Here is an 18,598-nt window from a genome sequence, read left to right on the forward strand (position 1 = left end):
TTATTACAAGATGTTTTGAATAACTGAATGAAAACATTAAAATAATTAAACTTGTCAGTCAAACTGAAAAGTTTGTCTCAATAAATATGTAAATTATTACAGAATATTTTAAGTATCGAAAAAACGTGTATCGAAAAAATAACACGAAAAACAAATACTAATAAACTAATTTTAACCTGTTTATACTTTTTTGTTTTGATGTCATTACCACAGTCAATGTTTATACAAAGTTACGGGGCCGGTTTGACTTTTGGGTGCACACAAAATTTAAAGCCTCTTTTAAACTATTAAAAAGAAGGTTTGAAAATTTAATATAATTTAATTATTTTTGTTAAATTTATTAGAATAGATAATTTTTTTATCAAATTTGTTATTAATATTGTATTAATTATACTAACAAAACAAATCATCCTTATTAATAACTTCAATTTTAATGGATTTGGTTTAAAAAAATTAACAAAAAAAAAAAATCTTTCCATCCATTTTTAAAAAATAAAGATTAAATTACACCAATTTTCACAAATTAAATAAAATTGAGATTAAAAAAAGTTGAAGACCAATTTAATATTTTTTATTAAAACATAGACCAAATAAATAATTAAATCCAATAACAATTAGTTAAAATTATTGTCATTTTACTTTTTGCGACATTTGAGATATATTTGAGATATTTAGTTTAAAATGTATCAACTTTAGTTTTAAAAATCCTAACAAAAAAATTTCAGACATGTATTTTTCTTACGTTGTGTGAAATGTTAATCATATGATATTACATTCAAGTTCTGTGATTTCTTCTATTGATTTGCTTCTTTCTTGTTTAGAAGAAACCCAAAGCAATCATAAGATGGGAGCATTAAGGAATGGATTAAATTTCGGATGAGCCATGGAATCAACGTGTAGAAAGAAAATCAAGTAAGTGTCACTGTGTCACATAAAGTAGTTAGCGGCTTTGAATGCACAATAGCAAGATTTTCAAACAACTGCAGACAAAGTAGACCCTAATGCACTGTTTCTGGATCATATCAGTTAAATGTTCATCTCTTCACAACAAAACACAACACAGAACAAAAAGACACATTCGTCCCTCACATATCATTTACTACAACTTAAAAAACGTTAACTTTTTCTTTACATTGATTATCCCAATTAAAGCAAAATTAAGGTAAACCTTGTAATTGGAACAAGCTGTTATGCCAACGTGTAATTTTAGAGTTTAAAGCTGTGTTCCATCATTAACAGACCAAAGTAAACTGGTTTTCCATTGCAGCTTTGTATTAAATATGGTAAGTGATTTTTTAGTTCTGGGAATTTGGTAATTTTTTTTCTTTTCTTTTGTGCACATTTTTAACATCAATGACTTAGTTATGGTCAATTTGAATGGACGTGGTTTGAAGAGGTTACTACTGACACTCATTATAAAGGTACTGCATTGTTGGGTACAGCTCAATTATGCCACTGGCTAGCATTTCACACATCCACATGCAAATGCAAGAGGTGGTTCCCTAATGATCCATTGCTTCTGTTGAAGAATCCTTTGGTTTTCTCTCTCTCTTTCTACCGACATTATCTCTCTTTATATCAGCCTGAGTTCTAAAGCAAAAGGCAAAAGGCAAAGGGTTGGCTTGGCTGTGACCCCTTTGCACAAAGGAAAAGAGGGTGCTGTGTTAAAAAAATACAGAACTTGGTTGGTTCAAAGTTGCAGCAAGTTTGTCTTTTTTTCCATTTCCACATTTTGGGTTAGGGAGGGAAGGAGAAAAACCAAGAATCAAGAAATGGGGTGCTCCATGAGAGTGTGTAGTGTCTTATTTTTGACAGTGTTGTTAGTGGCATGTGCTAGAGGGGAGGACCCTTATAGGTTTTACACTTGGAATGTCACATATGGAGACATTTATCCTCTTGGTGTTAAACAACAGGTACTTTTTGTTGTTTTTGTTGTTATTGATGATGCTGTTTTTATTTTCGTTTCTCTCCTTAATTCGTTGTTTGTTCTTATGAGTGATACTGATATATGGTGTGAAAATTGTAATGGCAGGGTATTTTGATAAACTGGCAATTTCCTGGGCCACAAATTGAGGCTGTGACCAATGATAACTTGATTATCAATGTTTTCAATAGCTTGGATGAACCTTTCCTCTTATCTTGGTTAGTCTCTCTCTCTCTCTCTCTCTCTGGTGTCGTTCTTGTTTACTCCACTCTGAAAGTATCAGTGGCAGAAAAGAAGTTGAAGGAACAAACGTTTCCTTTTCCTTCTGCTTTTTCACTATTATTTTTCACTATTATGAGAGCCTATTTTTGGATACTGCGGCGTCGTTTAAAAGGGGTAATGCAGAATTAGGAGCATTGTTTGTGTTGTTTACTGGAATATATTATATGCTAATTGCTAGATCTGGGTGATTTAAGAAAAAAATTAGACTAGAGCTGTCACAGATTTTCTGCTATGTGTTTCAGTAGATCATAAGATGCTTCTATTGTCACTCTCACATGTTTGTTGTAACATTTCAAATACCCTTTCTTAAATCAAATAATTGTTCAGAGACATTTTGTAAAATCTAATTAATTAAAAGTGACTATAGACACCCCTGATTGAAATATAAACACTTGTCTGATCTAGAAAATACTAAATTGCTGATTTAATCTGCTGATGTTAGACTATAATACATGAATGGAATCTTGCTTTTGCCCCCAAAATAGCTGCCAATGTTTGATATGTAAAGTCGCCAAAACCAAATAAGTTTTAGAAATTCAAATGTGAGTCTTGTGAAAAAAAGACCAATAAACTCATACTCATTGTGGTGTCAATGTTTTATTTATTGGTTGAACTAAAAAAGAATCTTTTATATTAAAAAAAAGAATCTTTTATATGGGTTGAACTAAAAAAGAAACCCATCAATATCTAAGAAGATAGTAATCTCAAGGCTATGTCTACAATTTCAGTGATATGTAAATTGTGTAATTCATTTGAAGAGACTTCAGTGTTATACTACTTGTTTCTTTGTATAGGAATGGAGTGTTGCAGAGGAGAAACTCATGGCAGGATGGAGTGTATGGTACAAATTGTCCAATTCCACCAGGCCAGAACTTCACTTACGTTCTTCAAGTAAAGGATCAAATTGGTAGCTACTTCTACTACCCTTCCCTTGCATTCCACAAGGCAGCAGGAGGGTATGGTGGATTCAAAATTGCGAGCCGCCCCGGAATTCCGGTGCCTTTCCCTCCTCCGGCCGGAGATTTCACCATATTGGCCGGAGACTGGTACAAGAGAAATCATACAGTAAGTTGCTTTCTTTGGATTATTGTTGATGAATTTGGCTAAGCATGCTAGCATTTTAATTCAAATTAATGGTACATATGATTTTAGTTTTTCACTTTATACAACTTGCTTGCATTCCCAATGTTATTAGTCCTTGTATTCTATGTAGTAGTAATATAACTAAGAAACAATCTACACTTTCCAAGAAATCCTAAGCAAGCGTCTTGATGAGTCAGGGAAAATTATCTCGATTTATGGTCTAGATTAATTTCATCTGACATGTAATTGAATGCTATTAATGCTCTAGTAAATTGAAAATCTCAATAATGTATTGCGTGAAGATTGATGAGAACAATAAACACTTGGTGGTTTGGCACCATCTAATAAATGCTCTGGATGTGATTTTGCAAATAAACGCTACTGGGTGTGACTTTTGTGTGTCCTTAACCATTTGACTTTATTTGTTCACTGCCAAACCTGTTTCAAAAGAGACTAAATCATCAGCAAAATTGTGTTTATTCTTGCAGGATTTGAGGGCAATTTTAGATGGTGGAAGTGACCTTCCCTTCCCTGATGGACTTATCATCAATGGACGTGGTTCCAATGCCTACACTTTCACAGTTGATCAAGGTATACAAGAACTTTAAGCAAGTTGTTTACATGAAAGCTGATAACATTGCATATGTTGGATAATTTTATGTTAAATTATGAGGTGTTTGATTTTTGGACAGGCAAGACATACAGATTCAGGATTTCAAACGTGGGTCTCACAACTTCAATCAATTTCAGAATCCAAGGTCACAAAATGACAATTGTTGAGGTGGAAGGGACCCACACTCTCCAGAACATTTATGATTCACTTGATGTTCATCTGGGGCAGACTTACTCTGTGTTGGTTACAGCTGATCAACCACCCCAAGACTACCTTATAGTTGTCACAACACGATTTACCTCTCAAGTGTTGAATGCAACCTCCATTTTTCGTTACAGTAACTCTGGAGGAAGTGTTACAGGCCTTTTTCCTTGGGGACCAACTATTCAAGTTGATTGGTCTTTAAACCAAGCTCGCTCTCTTAGGTATTTATTTCATATTCAAAACCCAAATGATACATGTTATTGTACATTTTCATCTTCTTCTCCATTAACTAGATATATTCTATAACACAGTACTACCATACTTACTACATATATATGATTAAATCAGGAGGAATTTGACAGCAAGTGGACCAAGGCCTAATCCACAAGGATCATACCATTATGGTCTGATAAACACAACTCGTACAATTAGACTTCAAAATTCTGCTCCAGTTATCAATGGCAAACAGAGATATGCTGTGAATAGTGTCTCCTTCATACCTTCTGATACACCACTTAAACTGGCTGATTACTACAAGATCCAAGGGGTGTTCTCTCTTGGAAGTATCTCTGACAACCCCACTGGTGGTGGTGGTTACCTTCAAACTTCTGTCATGGAAGCCGATTTTCGTGGCTTTCTGGAGGTTGTGTTTGAGAATACTGAAGACACTGTGGAATCTTGGCACATTGACGGCCACAGCTTCTTTGTAGTAGGGTAAGATCACGTAACCATTCCTTTGTGCTTCAAATTTGATACTGAACTTCAGTGTTACCCCTCTTGATTCTACTTGGTTTCTGATTAGTTACTGCTATAGTTCAATAAGCTTTATATATGATCCATGTAGCACACTCATTTATACCACTTTTTTCATTCAATTGATATCAATGGTTTTTGCTTTCACCATCTTGTAGTAACATGTATTGTATCTCTCAAAATTCTGAGTTCTTTGTTTTCTTCCATTGAACATACAAAAATTTACAACTTATAATAATATATCTTGCATTGGAACGAGCAGAATGGATGGAGGGCTATGGTCACAAGCAAGCAGGCTTAGTTACAATTTAAGAGATACAATTTCTCGTTCCACAGTTCAGGTAATCAATCATGTTTGTTATCCCTTGTGATATAACTCTGAATATGTGATTTTCCTTATATCAGAAATCATATCAGAATTTACTTTTAAAGTAATTCTCTAATCATGCAGTGATTTCTGATTGACTAACAGGGTAAAAAACTTTTTTGAGTCTTGTGAAAAAGTTTCATTTCATTGGAGAAGTTTTTCAAATGAAACTATTATTGTTTATGGGAGAAGCCTTTGTCAAATCAAATGTCACTTTCATTGGCATGATTATTGAAAAATATCAACTTTTAGCATTGTTTGGATTGACAGGTTTATCCCAAGTCATGGACTGCACTTTACATGCCTTTGGACAATGTGGGAATGTGGAATGTGAGATCTGAGAATTGGGTTCATCAGTATTTGGGTCAGCAATTTTATCTGAGGGTTTATTCCCCTGCAAATTCATGGAGAGATGAGTATCCAATTCCAAGTAATGCTCTGAGGTGTGGCAAAGCTGTGGGTCACTACTAATGCTACAACTATGGAGATTTTTGTTGAACAGTGTCATTCATTTCCATTCAAGGCTTAACTCAAGCCAATATTCTATTGTACCATTCATGTTGTGATGATGCTATAGATTATAGAATTATAGGTTGTTCATGTCCTTCTCCTATTCATGATGTTATGTCCAAATTCAGCTATAAGATCATATCTGTATTTGGATTATGATATTCTTATTTATACTATTTATTTAAATAGGTTCAAGGGACCTAATTTTAATGTGTCATGGAAATGAGATTGTTGTTATTGTTGGTGGTGTAGTAGTTAGTTGCTTATATTAACATAGGATTTGTTTGTGTGTGTGTTTTCTAAGAAGAAAAAGTAAGTTCTGGTTAAAATTATGTTTCATCAGCAAACAGATTCGAACAAACTGAAGATAATAAAAACAATGAATAAACTATAATGGATTGTGAACACAAAAAAATAAAAATCGAAAAGGACAATAGAGAGAGATTATAGAAACAACTTATAAAAAAGGATGGATTGTTCCTGATTTATATCATTAACTTTTAAAGATTACTTATGAAAGTAAGTTATATGAAAATAATTTAATCTTTTTTAACTACTCTTTTTTTGTTGTTTTTCTGGTGAAATATTTTGCAAAGATAACTATGTTTATGAATGATTATATCTTGTAACGAAAGCTTAGCATCGAATTTTTAAAATTATGATATCGATTCATAATTCATAATCATCCGTATTTTGTCAAAGAGTTACTTTTAAAAAAGAGTTACTTTTAAACGTATTTCTGATTCGAATTTACGGGTCGGGTCGAGATTACGGGTTTATCTTTAATCTTACAATGTATGCATAAGTATAATTTAGTTTACAAAACACATTTTTGGTGTCAAAGTTATCCTCAATTATATATTATTTTGTTCAAGTTTAAGATTGATAAAATTTAAAATAAGAGTTTCTAAGAAATATTTTTTAAAATTACTTATATAAGAAATAAATACGTCTTCTTCCTTAAAAGGAAAAATTTTAAAGCACATGAAAAGATAAAAAAATATATTTATTTTATTAAAAAGCATTTTATTTAAAATCATTTCATAAAGTATATAAATTGAACTAAGTATATAAATAAAGGGCTCTTTGGCAAGTAATAAATTAATTGATAAGTGGTAAGTTAGTTTTTAATTAGAAATTTTTTGTTCATAAATTCTGAGTTGACCTAATAAGTTAAATTTATTAAAGTAGAACTATTTGGTAGGTTGGTTGGTGATAAATTATTTAGTAATAAAATGACATAAAATATAATTATATAAGTTTTATTATATAGATAAAATTTATATTTTTAAAATAAAAATATATTATTATGTAATTATAATTTTATATTTTTAAAATTAATTACTTTTCTTTATCAAATCTTTTAATAATTTTTATTTTCTTTATAAAAATATTAAGTTTTTTTTTATCTGTACAAGTATTTTTATTTAAACAAATTGATGTAACAGTTCGTTAAATTAAATTTGTATTTATCTTAAAAAATTTAAAATTTTTTATTTTTTAAATTTAGGTTGAATATATTTTTAGTCCTTAAACCTTTATGGGAAATTGAATTTTTTATGGTCTCTAATTTTGATATATTTTTGTCCAAATTTTTAAAATGAATGAATATTTTCAATCTAATTTTATTAATTTTTTTTCAGGTGTCAAATGGTTTTACATTTGTGTTTTTTATACGGTTTGACACGTTTTGAAGTTTTAAGACTAAAAACATATTTAATTTTTAATTTTTTTACAACTTCTAATGTATTAATGTTTATTTAATATCGGTTAAAATACTCTTTTAGTCCTTTAATTCTTATAAAATTTTCAATTAGATGACAAAATTGAATGAAATATAAAATCGAGGGATGTAATTGAATTATTCATGAAAATTAGATGATCAAATTAGGAATTTAACCTTTACTGTTACAACTTCAAATTTGTTGAGATAATATTGTAAGGGTCGACCATCATATTCAAGGTATTATTCACTTTGGAGTTTAAAGTTTCTGTTACAATTTTGTGCTTGAAAGATGTCTCAGAAGATTAGAGGAAGAAGACATATTTAAAATCTTTGATCTTGACTCCTGAAAGATGTGTGACTATTGAGTATATCAGTACACCGAATTGTCTCAAACTACTTAGGAGTCCAAATTAGGGGTGGCAAAATGGCTGGGCTGGACAAGTCAGCCCGTCAGTTCGTCCAAGATGAGACTGACCGAGTTTAAAATTTTAACTCGTCAACTCGTTTTGGTCTTATCTGTCTAACCTGTCAATTTAACAAACCAAAATACGGGTTAATATAGGCCAATATGTTGACTTATTTTTTTTATAATTAAAAGTTAAAATAAAAACTAATTTAAAAGATTAGCTTTTCGATACCATGTTTTTTAAAGGTTTAAATATATAATAGTATTATAATTTAAATCATTAATACTTACAAATTAAATTTTAACTATTAATTATAATTGAGTAATTTAAAATGTGAATGTAATAATTATTTTAATTTATCTAATTAAAAATATTAACTACTCAATTAAAAGTTTATAAAATAAATGATATCATTAAATATGTTTTTAATATTCATTTATACATATATAAATAAATTTTAAAAAATTAAAAATTAAAAAAGTGTGATGGGTTAGCCCGATCCGGCTGATCAGCCCATCTTTTACACAATTGGTTATTATTAGTGGTATATTTTTGTTTGGCAGACTAATGATAAGTCAGATTGACCTATTTTATTATTTCTATTCCAAATTAAAGGTAGTTTAAATAATTTTTTATCTTTTAAGTTTTGGAAACATATTTTGAAAACAAAATCGTTACAAAAGCTCTAAGATCCAAATGGATAATACATGTATCAAGTAATTAACTTATTAATTAACTAAGTATCTAATTTCCAAGTAGTTTAAAAGTAATTCCATGTTTAAGATAATGTGAAAGTAAGGTGGTGTTCGGATTGGATAGAAACAAAAAATATTATTTAATCCAAAATGGGCTCTTGCAATGAAGAGTGCATGCAACAACAGGAGTCAACGGAGACTTGTCATTACTTCGTCTTGCAAATTTATCTTTTTCCATGACTGCCCATTCAGATTTGTCAGAATTTGTGAGTTGTCAGACACCAATTTTCTTTGAAATTGAAATAAGAAAGAAGGAATTTAATTTTACGCAGAGAGGTAGATTGGTAGCTAAGACTATCCGCGTCGGTGGAGTTGACCGATAGTTTTCCGTGTCTATCAAACCAAAACATTCATATCATCCTTCTTTATCACTCACTACCAATACTGCTACGGATATGAATTAAACAATAAATAAATAAAGAAAAAAAAAGGTTTCTTTTATTATACTGTTTCTGTTTGTTACGTTTTATGTGATATTTTAGACAAATAATGCATTAAATATTTTTCTAGAACTATATATCCTCAGTGGAAATACTGCACAGTAAGAGTAATGAGTTATTAGTTAAATAATATATATATATATATATATATATTGTGTTTTTTTCTAAATTTGTTATAAAATTTTGCAAAAAAATTATTCTTTTTGTTTTTCTTACAAATTTTAATTGGTAGATAATTTTTCTGTGAGTAATTATTTTCTACAAAATTATAAAATTTATAAGTATTTTTTATAATTTTTTTTTTGTGAAAAACATTTGTGTGTTCAAAAAATAAATGGTAGGAAATTATTGCAAATTATTATTTTTAACAAAATTTGCAAGTGTTCTCTAATAAAAAAATTCTAAAAGAAAATTGACAAAAAATATGTGATTTTTTAGTAGTGTGCCCAACTTAGTCCAACCTGACCTTAGTCCAATCAAAACAATTTGCTATGGTTCTTCTAAGTGTACTTGACTTGGATCTGACATGGCTAAGACTAACCTAGGTATAACTTAGCTTAGTTTGACTTAGACCTAACTTAATTTAAGGCTAAGTAGGACTAAGCAGAAAACTCCAACCTGTCAGAAACCATTGCACTCGAATGGAAAAATAGGGGTATGGGCCGGGTTATACGAATTTGGGTTATTTAAATAAAAATATTTGGATTAAAGCGGGTTTAAATGGTTAGGTACAAAGTTTAAATTAAAAACCCATGAATATTCGACTTGATTCGTGATTTGAGTATTGTACACCCTGGTGACTAGACCACAACCGACCTACATGCACAAATGTGCGGGGTCCGATCTAAAGTCGACCTACGTCCATAGATGTGTTGGGTCGGATCTGAAGTCGACCTATGTGTATAGATGAAGACCCAATTCATAAACTTGCAGCCCATATCCTCTTCCCAGAATAACGGCTAAACGATCACATAACCAAATTCTCGTAGAGGTCGAGATAACCTCAGCACATGTCACCCACCTATCGTGATCCTAGAAAACTAAAGCAAGGACGAGTTGGAGACCTATATATAAGTAAGCGGCTACTCTCCAAATGGGGGACAAGAAAAAGGATCGAGAAAGGCACGACTATAGAGAAAAAGTATCCCTTTGCAAAAACATCTGACGAAGAAGACGAGTTGCAACCATTGTGCACCTCAGATTCCCCATTGGGAGAATAAGTATAAAATAAAAAATTTTAATGTCAACCCTAGTTCTGCAACACCACTAGCGGCTCCATCTCTAGAACTTCCTTCAACATCTATCTTCGATAGTGTCTTCTCTTTCTCGTTCTGCATAAAAGGTGTTTCGTGATTGGAGGTTAAATTTGTGTCATTGCAGTGGCTGCGTAGGGGGGGGGGGTGGAGGTTTGATCTACGTCGTCGCAGTGGTTGCCTAGGTTGCTGGTGCGGTGGATTCAAACGTCGTTTTGTAACTCTAACAGTGGTTGTGTTTGTTGAATGTCGATGAGTGATGTGTTCATCTCTGGTTGGTGACACATTTTCTTCTTTGTAACATAAAATCTGGATAACCTATTATCCATCCAGAGGTACTCGTATATGATATTATTCGAAACCGACTAATCTGATCTTTGAAATGGTCAGATATGAATTTTAAATGATAAAGTCGGATTGTGCTGAATTAGTCATGTGGAACCTGAATTCGACCTAGCCCAACCATTGTTGAGCCACAAGACTAAGTTTGATCCGATCGAACTCAACTTAGGTTTGTCCTATCCTAACTTAACTTTGGTATGACTCAATTCAATTTCTTTTGGGTTCAGTTAGAAGTAAACTTACATGAGTTATGTCCAACCAAACTCGACCCTATGTGAAAGTTCAACCAATTCCGTTCTTGCTTACTTTAATATCAAATTACTTACATTTTTATAACCTGAATTTAACATAATTTATCTGTTAGAAGTAAACTTACATGAGTTATGTCCAACCAAACTCGACCCTATGTGAAAGTTCAACCAATTCCGTTCTTGCTTACTTTAATATCGAATTACTTACATTTTTATAACCTGCATTTAACATAATTTATCTTGATTTTAGACTTTTAATCTCTTAAATATTATTTAATCCAAATTCAATTAAATAAATTTAACTTAAAATCTAACAAATATAAATATAAATTTGAAATAATTATATTAAAATAGGACTAAATTAATATGAATTTTAATAGTTATATATTGGATGCGAGGATTAGTTCGTTTTACACCAAAATTAGTGTAAACTTTTTTTACGATGAGAAAATACACTATTAATAGAGACATTGTGAGTTTATACTAAAATGTATGATACGTATGCACATTAACAAATAAAATCATTATAGTATGAAATATTAATATATTATATATATATATATATATATATATATAATAAATTTTAGTGTAGTACTTTAAAATGTGTACACAATTAATAGTTTAATTTTTGTTGAAAAATAGCTGACCAATACAATGCTAATAGTGAATAAATTTTATGTTGTAACGATCTCTTGTAAACTATAGTACAAACAGAACTTAAAGAATTTTAGTTTTAATATTTTTATCATAAACACGGTGTTTTATTGAATGGTTATCTTTCTTCTTTTTATATCGTATATAAAAAAATTGTAGAAAGGAACTGTGAAGATACAATGTGTAAGATTAAAATATCTATATATGCAGAATTAAAGTCCACGTTGGCTTTGGAGTTGATATTTCAGTTCCACTTGTCATGGTTTAAATGTTGGTTTGAATTCCCCAACTGTTCATAGCATGCAGCATTAATATGAAGATGTAGTGGAGAAAGGCTATATAATGCGAACTCATAATTTGTGCCAGAGCAGCAAAGTGAGTGTATTGCTTTTTGGCAATGGCTACTAATTTCCATAGGAAATGGGTTTCCGTGAGTGTTCTTATTATGTGCATTGTTCTTGAATTGAGTGTGATCAGTGTTTTGGGTGATCAGAAGCTTCACCCACAAAGATATGGAGATGATTGTCGATTTGGACGTGGACCACGGTGCAGGGGTTGGAGGGGCCGACGTGGCCGTGGTGGTGGACTAGGGGGAGGAGGAGGGTTTGGCGGTGGTGGAGGTCTTGGTGGTGGTGGAGGTCTTGGCGGTGGTGGAGGTCTGGGCGGTGGTGGAGGTCTTGGTGGTGGTAGAGGTGGTGGAGTAGGCGGTGGAGGAGGGTTTGGTGGTGGTGGTGGTCTTGGTGGCGGGGGAGGTGGTGGTCTTGGTGGTGGGGGAGGTGGTGGTCTTGGAGGTGGTGGAGGTCATGGCGGAGGCCTTGGTGGTGGGGGAGGTCATGGCGGAGGTCTTGGTGGTGGAGGCGGTTTTGGGGGCGGCGGAGGAGCTGGGGGAGGTCATGGTGGAGGTTTTGGTGCTGGAGGAGGTGTAGGTGGTGGAGTAGGAGGAGGCATTGGTGGGGGTGGTGGTGGTGGTGGCGGAGGAGGAGGAGGTGGTGGGGGAGGATTGGGTGGTGGATCAGGCCATGGTGGAGGGTTTGGAGCTGGTGGTGGTGTTGGTGGAGGCTTAGGTGGTGGAGCAGGTGGAGGGGGAGGAGGAGGAGGTGGTGGTGGGGGTGGTGGTGGTTTGGGAGGAGGTTCAGGCCATGGTGGAGGATTCGGTGCTGGTGGTGGTATAGGAGGTGGTCTTGGTGGTGGAGCGGGAGGAGGAGGAGGTGGTGGTGGTGGAGGAGGGGGTGGAATAGGCGGAGGTTCAGGTCATGGTGGGGGCTTTGGTGCAGGAGGTGGTGTAGGAGGTGGTGCAGGAGGAGGAATAGGTGGTGGTGGTGGTGCTGGAGGAGGTGGCGGTGGAGGAATAGGAGGAGGTTCTGGTCATGGCGGAGGCTTTGGCGCAGGTGGTGGTATAGGTCATGGCGGCGGTGGAGGTATAGGCGGAGGTGGCGGCGGCGGTCATGGCGGCGGTGGAGGGTTTGGCATTGGAATTGGCATTGGAGTTGGGGTAGGAGCTGGGCATGGTTCCGGCAGTGGTTCCGGTGTAGGCGGAGGAGGAGGTGGGGGTAAACATTAGGGTTTAAGCATGCATGCATAACAATATTTGGATATTCCTTAAGAAAAGCGTTTATGTAAGGATTATGATAGATTCCATGTTGTCTTGTGTTTTTAGTGAAAAGCTTTGGCAGAATCCTATTACAATAGTTACATGTGTTTTACCAGTGAAAGTCACTGAGATTCAGAAAAATGTGATGAATTATACTTATTTGCATGGAAATGAAATATTGTGATTTATATGTCCGAGAAGTTCCATCCTTATCTTGATGAAGCAAGCTATTGTTGAAGTTGTTTGGTCAATTCAGCAGAAATATATTAATGCATTAAGTTAGTATTACGAATGGGCACGTTTCAAAATTTATGTGCATTGTCCCAACTGAGCCACTCTCTAGAACAACTAAAGGCTGATGAAGGACAACCATTTATTGTGCATAGTACATTTCCACCTTAAAATAAATCGTTTTTATGTGTAAGTGTTTACAAATATGATTTGTCTATTTCTTTAAGTGTTTTAAAAATGTGTCCATGTTTATAAATTTCAAACTGAAAAAAAAAATCATACTGCACTGGAACACTAACACACCAAGTTAAAACATCATTTTGTAGTTGTACAAAATCATATATAAGGTTTAAAAATATTCTTTAACCTGATTAAAGTATTAGTCATTAACGATGACCAGAGAGTCCTAACACAACATTACGAGAGAGTATGGATTTAGAGTCCACCAAAACCCATCGCTAATAAACAAAACAAAAGTTGATGTTAAATAATTATTAGCTTCGGATTTAGACTCTAAAATTATGAACGTTAATTCGTTACCATTGATCTTTAAAATCGACTCAAACTAGCGTTGATAAGTCATTATTTTTTGTATTAAAGTAATTTAACATCGGCCGAGCCTAACATTAATGCACTTTTATTTTAAAAGTTATTTAATCTAATGTTGCTTAACTGCTAATGACACTAAATTAAAAAAATTGTACAGTACCTCCATATTTAACAAATATATAAATGAAAAAAAATATAATTGATGAAAAAAATGAATGTGTATAAGTAAAATGAATATGGGTGGAAGACATGAAAATGAAGGAAGAAGATGAAGAGAAAAATGTGAATGAAGTAGACGAGGAGAATAATATAGGTAAAGAAGATGAGATATGTGTGGATGAAAGATATTAGTCCGAAAAGATTTAGAATGTGAGTCAATAAAAATGATTCTCAAATGTGGATGAAAGATATGAATGTGAAAAAAGAAAATCCATGAATCTAAATAAAGAAAGATGACTCTGATATGAGATTAATATAGAAAATGAGGAATGAAAATTATAAAAAAGAAGATTTGTCATTTTTAAATCTGGACCATTAGATTAAATTAATCTACTGTCTATATATTCAGTATGAAAAATGTATACAAATCTTGAATATATAATTGTGTTGACTTAATCAACATTAACTTTTATTGATATAAATATTACAAATAAAAGAGATTAGCATTTTTTGAACCAAGACTAATTAACTTTATTTATTTTAATTTTTTTTGTGATTAGCATTTACTAAGTTGACCTAACTTAAATAAAAATATTTAAAATAACAAGATTAGCGTTCACTAACTCAACACTAACATAAACAACTGCAGCAAAGACATTTAACTATAATTAATTCATATGTCAAGTTAATTACAGTTAAATATCTATAATCTATTAGGGCATAATATATAACCAATATTTTTACTACAATTTAAAATCGTAACATATAACTTTTTTATTTTTAATTGGCTACGATTCTAGGAATCGTAACCGAGGAATCTAAATTCTTCTATATTGAAAAGGAAAATTACTTATTAACAATTTTTTTTTATCAAAATTTCTAAAAATGAAATTAACAAACTTAAATTTTTATTTTAATTAAAATAAAATAATAAATAATATACTTTTACCTAAATAAAAAAGTTTGTCAAAAATTTTGTTAAAAAACTTTGTCAATCAATAATAGCTCGAAAAGGGAAATTATAGTTATTATTACTACGAAATCAATGACTTTTTTTTTTCTTTTTAAACGAATTGATGTGGTGATTGAGTCTTCAAAAATGAATCACTAAATTAATGATGATTACTTTATTTTCTTTTTTATATCATTAATTTAAATACTACGATGTATAATTATTCTCTCTTCTTAATTGATTTAACCAAAGATAATGAGAGTTAGTGCTCTATATTAATGTTCAGACTCTATTAGTTTGTAGACTCTTCTATTTAATTTAACCTTTTATAATTTATTAGTTTCTCAAATTTCAGTTGGGTCACTTAATCCTTTTTACAAATTATTCACATTTACATTCCTTGCCAAAAATTTCTAGAAGTTAGTGTTAGTTATCCTTTCTCTCTTGAACTATAATTAATCATTGAGTCTAGATTCTCTATTGATTTTTTTGGTATTGTCATCTACTGAACATTAAAAGTACATTGTGTTAGTATTTTAAATATCTTTTAAATATATTTTAAAATATCAAAATTAGTGATAATTAGTGTATTATAAAGACACAATAAAGAAATAACACAAAAAAATCCGACAAAAAATCCAAATTCCTAATCATCTTTCTCTATAAGTTAACTTCAATCATCTTTCCCAATAAGTTAATCTTATGTCATTAACATGAACGATCTTTAAGTCTAACCTTCACAAGTTCAAATTAAGTTTCCTATATTTTGTTTCAATAAAATTGATGTAATTATTGTTTGACATTTTATATGTTATAACTAATGTATAAGCTAATTTTAATAAACAATTTTAAGTTAATGCAAAGGTAATATTTTTACCCATATTGTGTATAATGCATGTTATTACAAAGTTTCAGCAACATCTTTATATATTATTAGTATCATTTTTTAAATTATTACCGATTAATATCTTTACTATCATTACAAAATAATGTTGCGAATTTAAATGTTTTTTAACACTCTAACAAAGTTACCTATACATTTACTACCATTTAAAAAGTTGTTGCCTATGTATTTTGTAACATTTAAAAAAGGTTATTAATTATCTTTTTTATAACAATTAAAAATTATTGCATAAAATTATTATTAGTTTATCTATTTAAAAATAAGAAACAAATGATATTAATTCACTTATTGTAATATTTGAACAATCTTATGACAAGATTGAGGTAAAGATCAATTGTACCACAAAATATTCGATATGCAATAGTAAAGGATAATACAAATCTTTATATAATAAATTTTCTAAAAAGCAACCATTTTTAACCATTTTTTTTCATACCAAACGGCTTTCAATCAACGATGGTCCAGTTTATCTCTTAAAATTTTTTATCCTACATTTCGGTTGAATTAAATTTAACTCAGTAATTTAAATAGAAAAAAAAAATCTATGTTAATGTATTGAAATAAGAATTTTAATTTAAATTAAAAAATTGAAGTCTACAAACAAACTCATTAATTCTGAACAGGGAGGTGGATGGGTAGACAACTGTATCCGCGTCCACAGAGTTGACCATGTCATTTTCCTCTTTCCGTGTTCGAAAGCATATTATTTCATCTACTTTGGAATAATAAGTTTAATTATTAATAATTACAGTTTTAAGTTATCGACATAATTTTTATTTTTAATATAAAATTGAGTACATTTTTTAATTTAGTTTCTTATAAATTAAAAAAGTAATTTTAATAAAAAATATAATTATATGCAAAAAAAATCTGTTTTTTAATTTAGTTTCACATTAATTTTAAATATTTCTTTCATTCTTTTTTAATTAAGGATAATATTCATACTTTCATTATCTGAACAAAAATAATAAAAATTTAGATTAAATTGAACAAAATTAACAAAAAGTAAGACCGAATTGAACATAAATCACAAGATACTGACATATGACAATGACATTAACTTGACACGTGACAGTGATACTTGTTTAATACGTGACACTTACACTATCATGTGTCACAATACTAACTTGACAAGGGAACAACTTTTTTAAAATTAAAAAAAGAAAATCCATAAAGACAGTTATTATTCATTCTTTGTTAACCATTTAAAAAACATATGTATAAGGAAAGCGTTTTTTTATTATTAAATTTTAAGAATTTTCTCTTTAATCTTATGTATTATTTTATGAGTGGTTTTCCATTTTTCCATTTTTAATATTCCAAAATTAATTAAAAAATGGTATCTTATGTTATAAGATAAAGTTGTCAAAATTTAGTAATCAAAATATCATTGTCTTGTGTAAAAAGGATTAGACAAAAATTAGGATTATTTTAAAAATTTAAAAGATGATGATCAAACCAGACAAAGTTATGAAAATTTGAAAACGAATAATATATTTCAGCCTAAAATAAATGTTTGAGTTGAAAATGGTTGAACGAGGGGTGTGCGTGAAGTGTGGACACAGCAAAGAGTCCACTGACGTTGCCTTTTGACTCCGATATGATTGCCACTTGTGATTGTTTAATGTTATGGCGAGTTCCCCAACGGTTTAGAAGATGAGTAATTAGTAGAACTCAGTAGTGGGCGAAGCCTATATAAACCGCACTCCACATCCTGCAAGACCATCATCTACCAATTTCATAAACCCTGTGTATTTGTATCACTTGTTTACACAATTATGGGGGTGGCTACTAATTTCCATTCAAAATGGGTTTCCGTAAATGTTCTTCTTCTCTGCATTCTTCTTCACTTCAGTGTTGTCACCGTTGTTGTTGGAGATGTGAAGCTTGACAAACAAAGATTCGGAGATGGGTTGGGCCGTCGTGGTGGTGGAGGCGGTGGTCTTGGCGGCGGTGCCGGTTTTGGTGGCGGGGGAGGAGGTGGACTTGGAGGTGGGTCAGGTCGCGGTGGAGGTTTTGGAGCTGGAGGAGGTGTAGGTGGTGGTGCTGGGGGAGGCATCGGTGGTGGAGGAGGAGGTGGCGGCGGAGGTGGTGGAGGAGGAGGAGGAGGTGGATTGGGTGGTGGCTCTGGACACGGTGGAGGGTTTGGAGCAGGAGGTGGTGTTGGTGGAAGTATAGGTGGTGGAGCGGGTGGAGGTGGAGGGGGTGGAGGAGGAGGAGGAGGTGGTGGTGGATTAGGTGGAGGTTCTGGACACGGGGGAGGATTTGGTGGTGGTGTTGGCGTAGGAGGTGGTGTTGGTGGGGGAATTGGTGGCGGTGGAGGAGGTGGTAGTGGTGGAGGTGGGGGAATAGGTGGAGGTTCAGGTCATGGTGGTGGGTTTGGAGCAGGAGGTGGTGTAGGGGGTGGAGGAATTGGTGGAGGAGGGGGAGGTGGCGGTGGAGGAGGTGGAGGTGGAGGAGGTGGGATAGGTGGAGGTTCGGGGCATGGTGGAGGGTTTGGTGCAGGAGGAGGAGGAGGAGGAGGTCGTGGCGGTGGTGGAGGGATTGGTATTGGAATTGGCATTGGAGTAGGAATCGGAGTTGGAGGTGGTAAAGGTAGTGGCTCTGGTGTTGGTGTTGGTGTCGGAGGAGGTGGCGGTAAACATTAA

The 18,598-nt window shown here is 32.6% G+C and overlaps 3 protein-coding genes across 3 annotated transcripts; all 3 read left to right on the top strand.

The window, feature by feature from the left end:
* Positions 1-1,392: 1,392 nt before the first annotated feature.
* Positions 1,393-5,959, top strand: LOC114170096 (L-ascorbate oxidase homolog). Its single transcript, XM_028055581.1, has 8 exons — positions 1,393-1,913; positions 2,033-2,142; positions 3,001-3,271; positions 3,778-3,880; positions 3,982-4,327; positions 4,455-4,820; positions 5,122-5,200; positions 5,497-5,959. Exons 1-8 carry the CDS (start codon positions 1,773-1,775, stop codon positions 5,695-5,697), a joined length of 1,617 nt encoding a protein of 538 aa, XP_027911382.1. The 5' UTR covers positions 1,393-1,772; the 3' UTR covers positions 5,698-5,959.
* A 6,002-nt stretch (positions 5,960-11,961) lies between these two features.
* LOC114170380 (glycine-rich cell wall structural protein 1-like) lies at positions 11,962-13,125 on the top strand. The gene has a single exon (XM_028055858.1). It carries the CDS (start codon positions 11,962-11,964, stop codon positions 13,123-13,125), a length of 1,164 nt encoding a protein of 387 aa, XP_027911659.1.
* A 4,603-nt stretch (positions 13,126-17,728) lies between these two features.
* Positions 17,729-18,598, top strand: LOC114170381 (glycine-rich cell wall structural protein 1-like). Its single transcript, XM_028055859.1, has 2 exons — positions 17,729-18,026; positions 18,105-18,598. The coding sequence occupies exons 1-2, from the start codon at positions 17,729-17,731 to the stop codon at positions 18,596-18,598; spliced, it is 792 nt and encodes a 263-aa protein (XP_027911660.1).

Source organism: Vigna unguiculata, chromosome 11, assembly GCF_004118075.2.
Source record: "Vigna unguiculata cultivar IT97K-499-35 chromosome 11, ASM411807v1, whole genome shotgun sequence".
Lineage (NCBI taxonomy): Eukaryota > Viridiplantae > Streptophyta > Magnoliopsida > Fabales > Fabaceae > Vigna > Vigna unguiculata.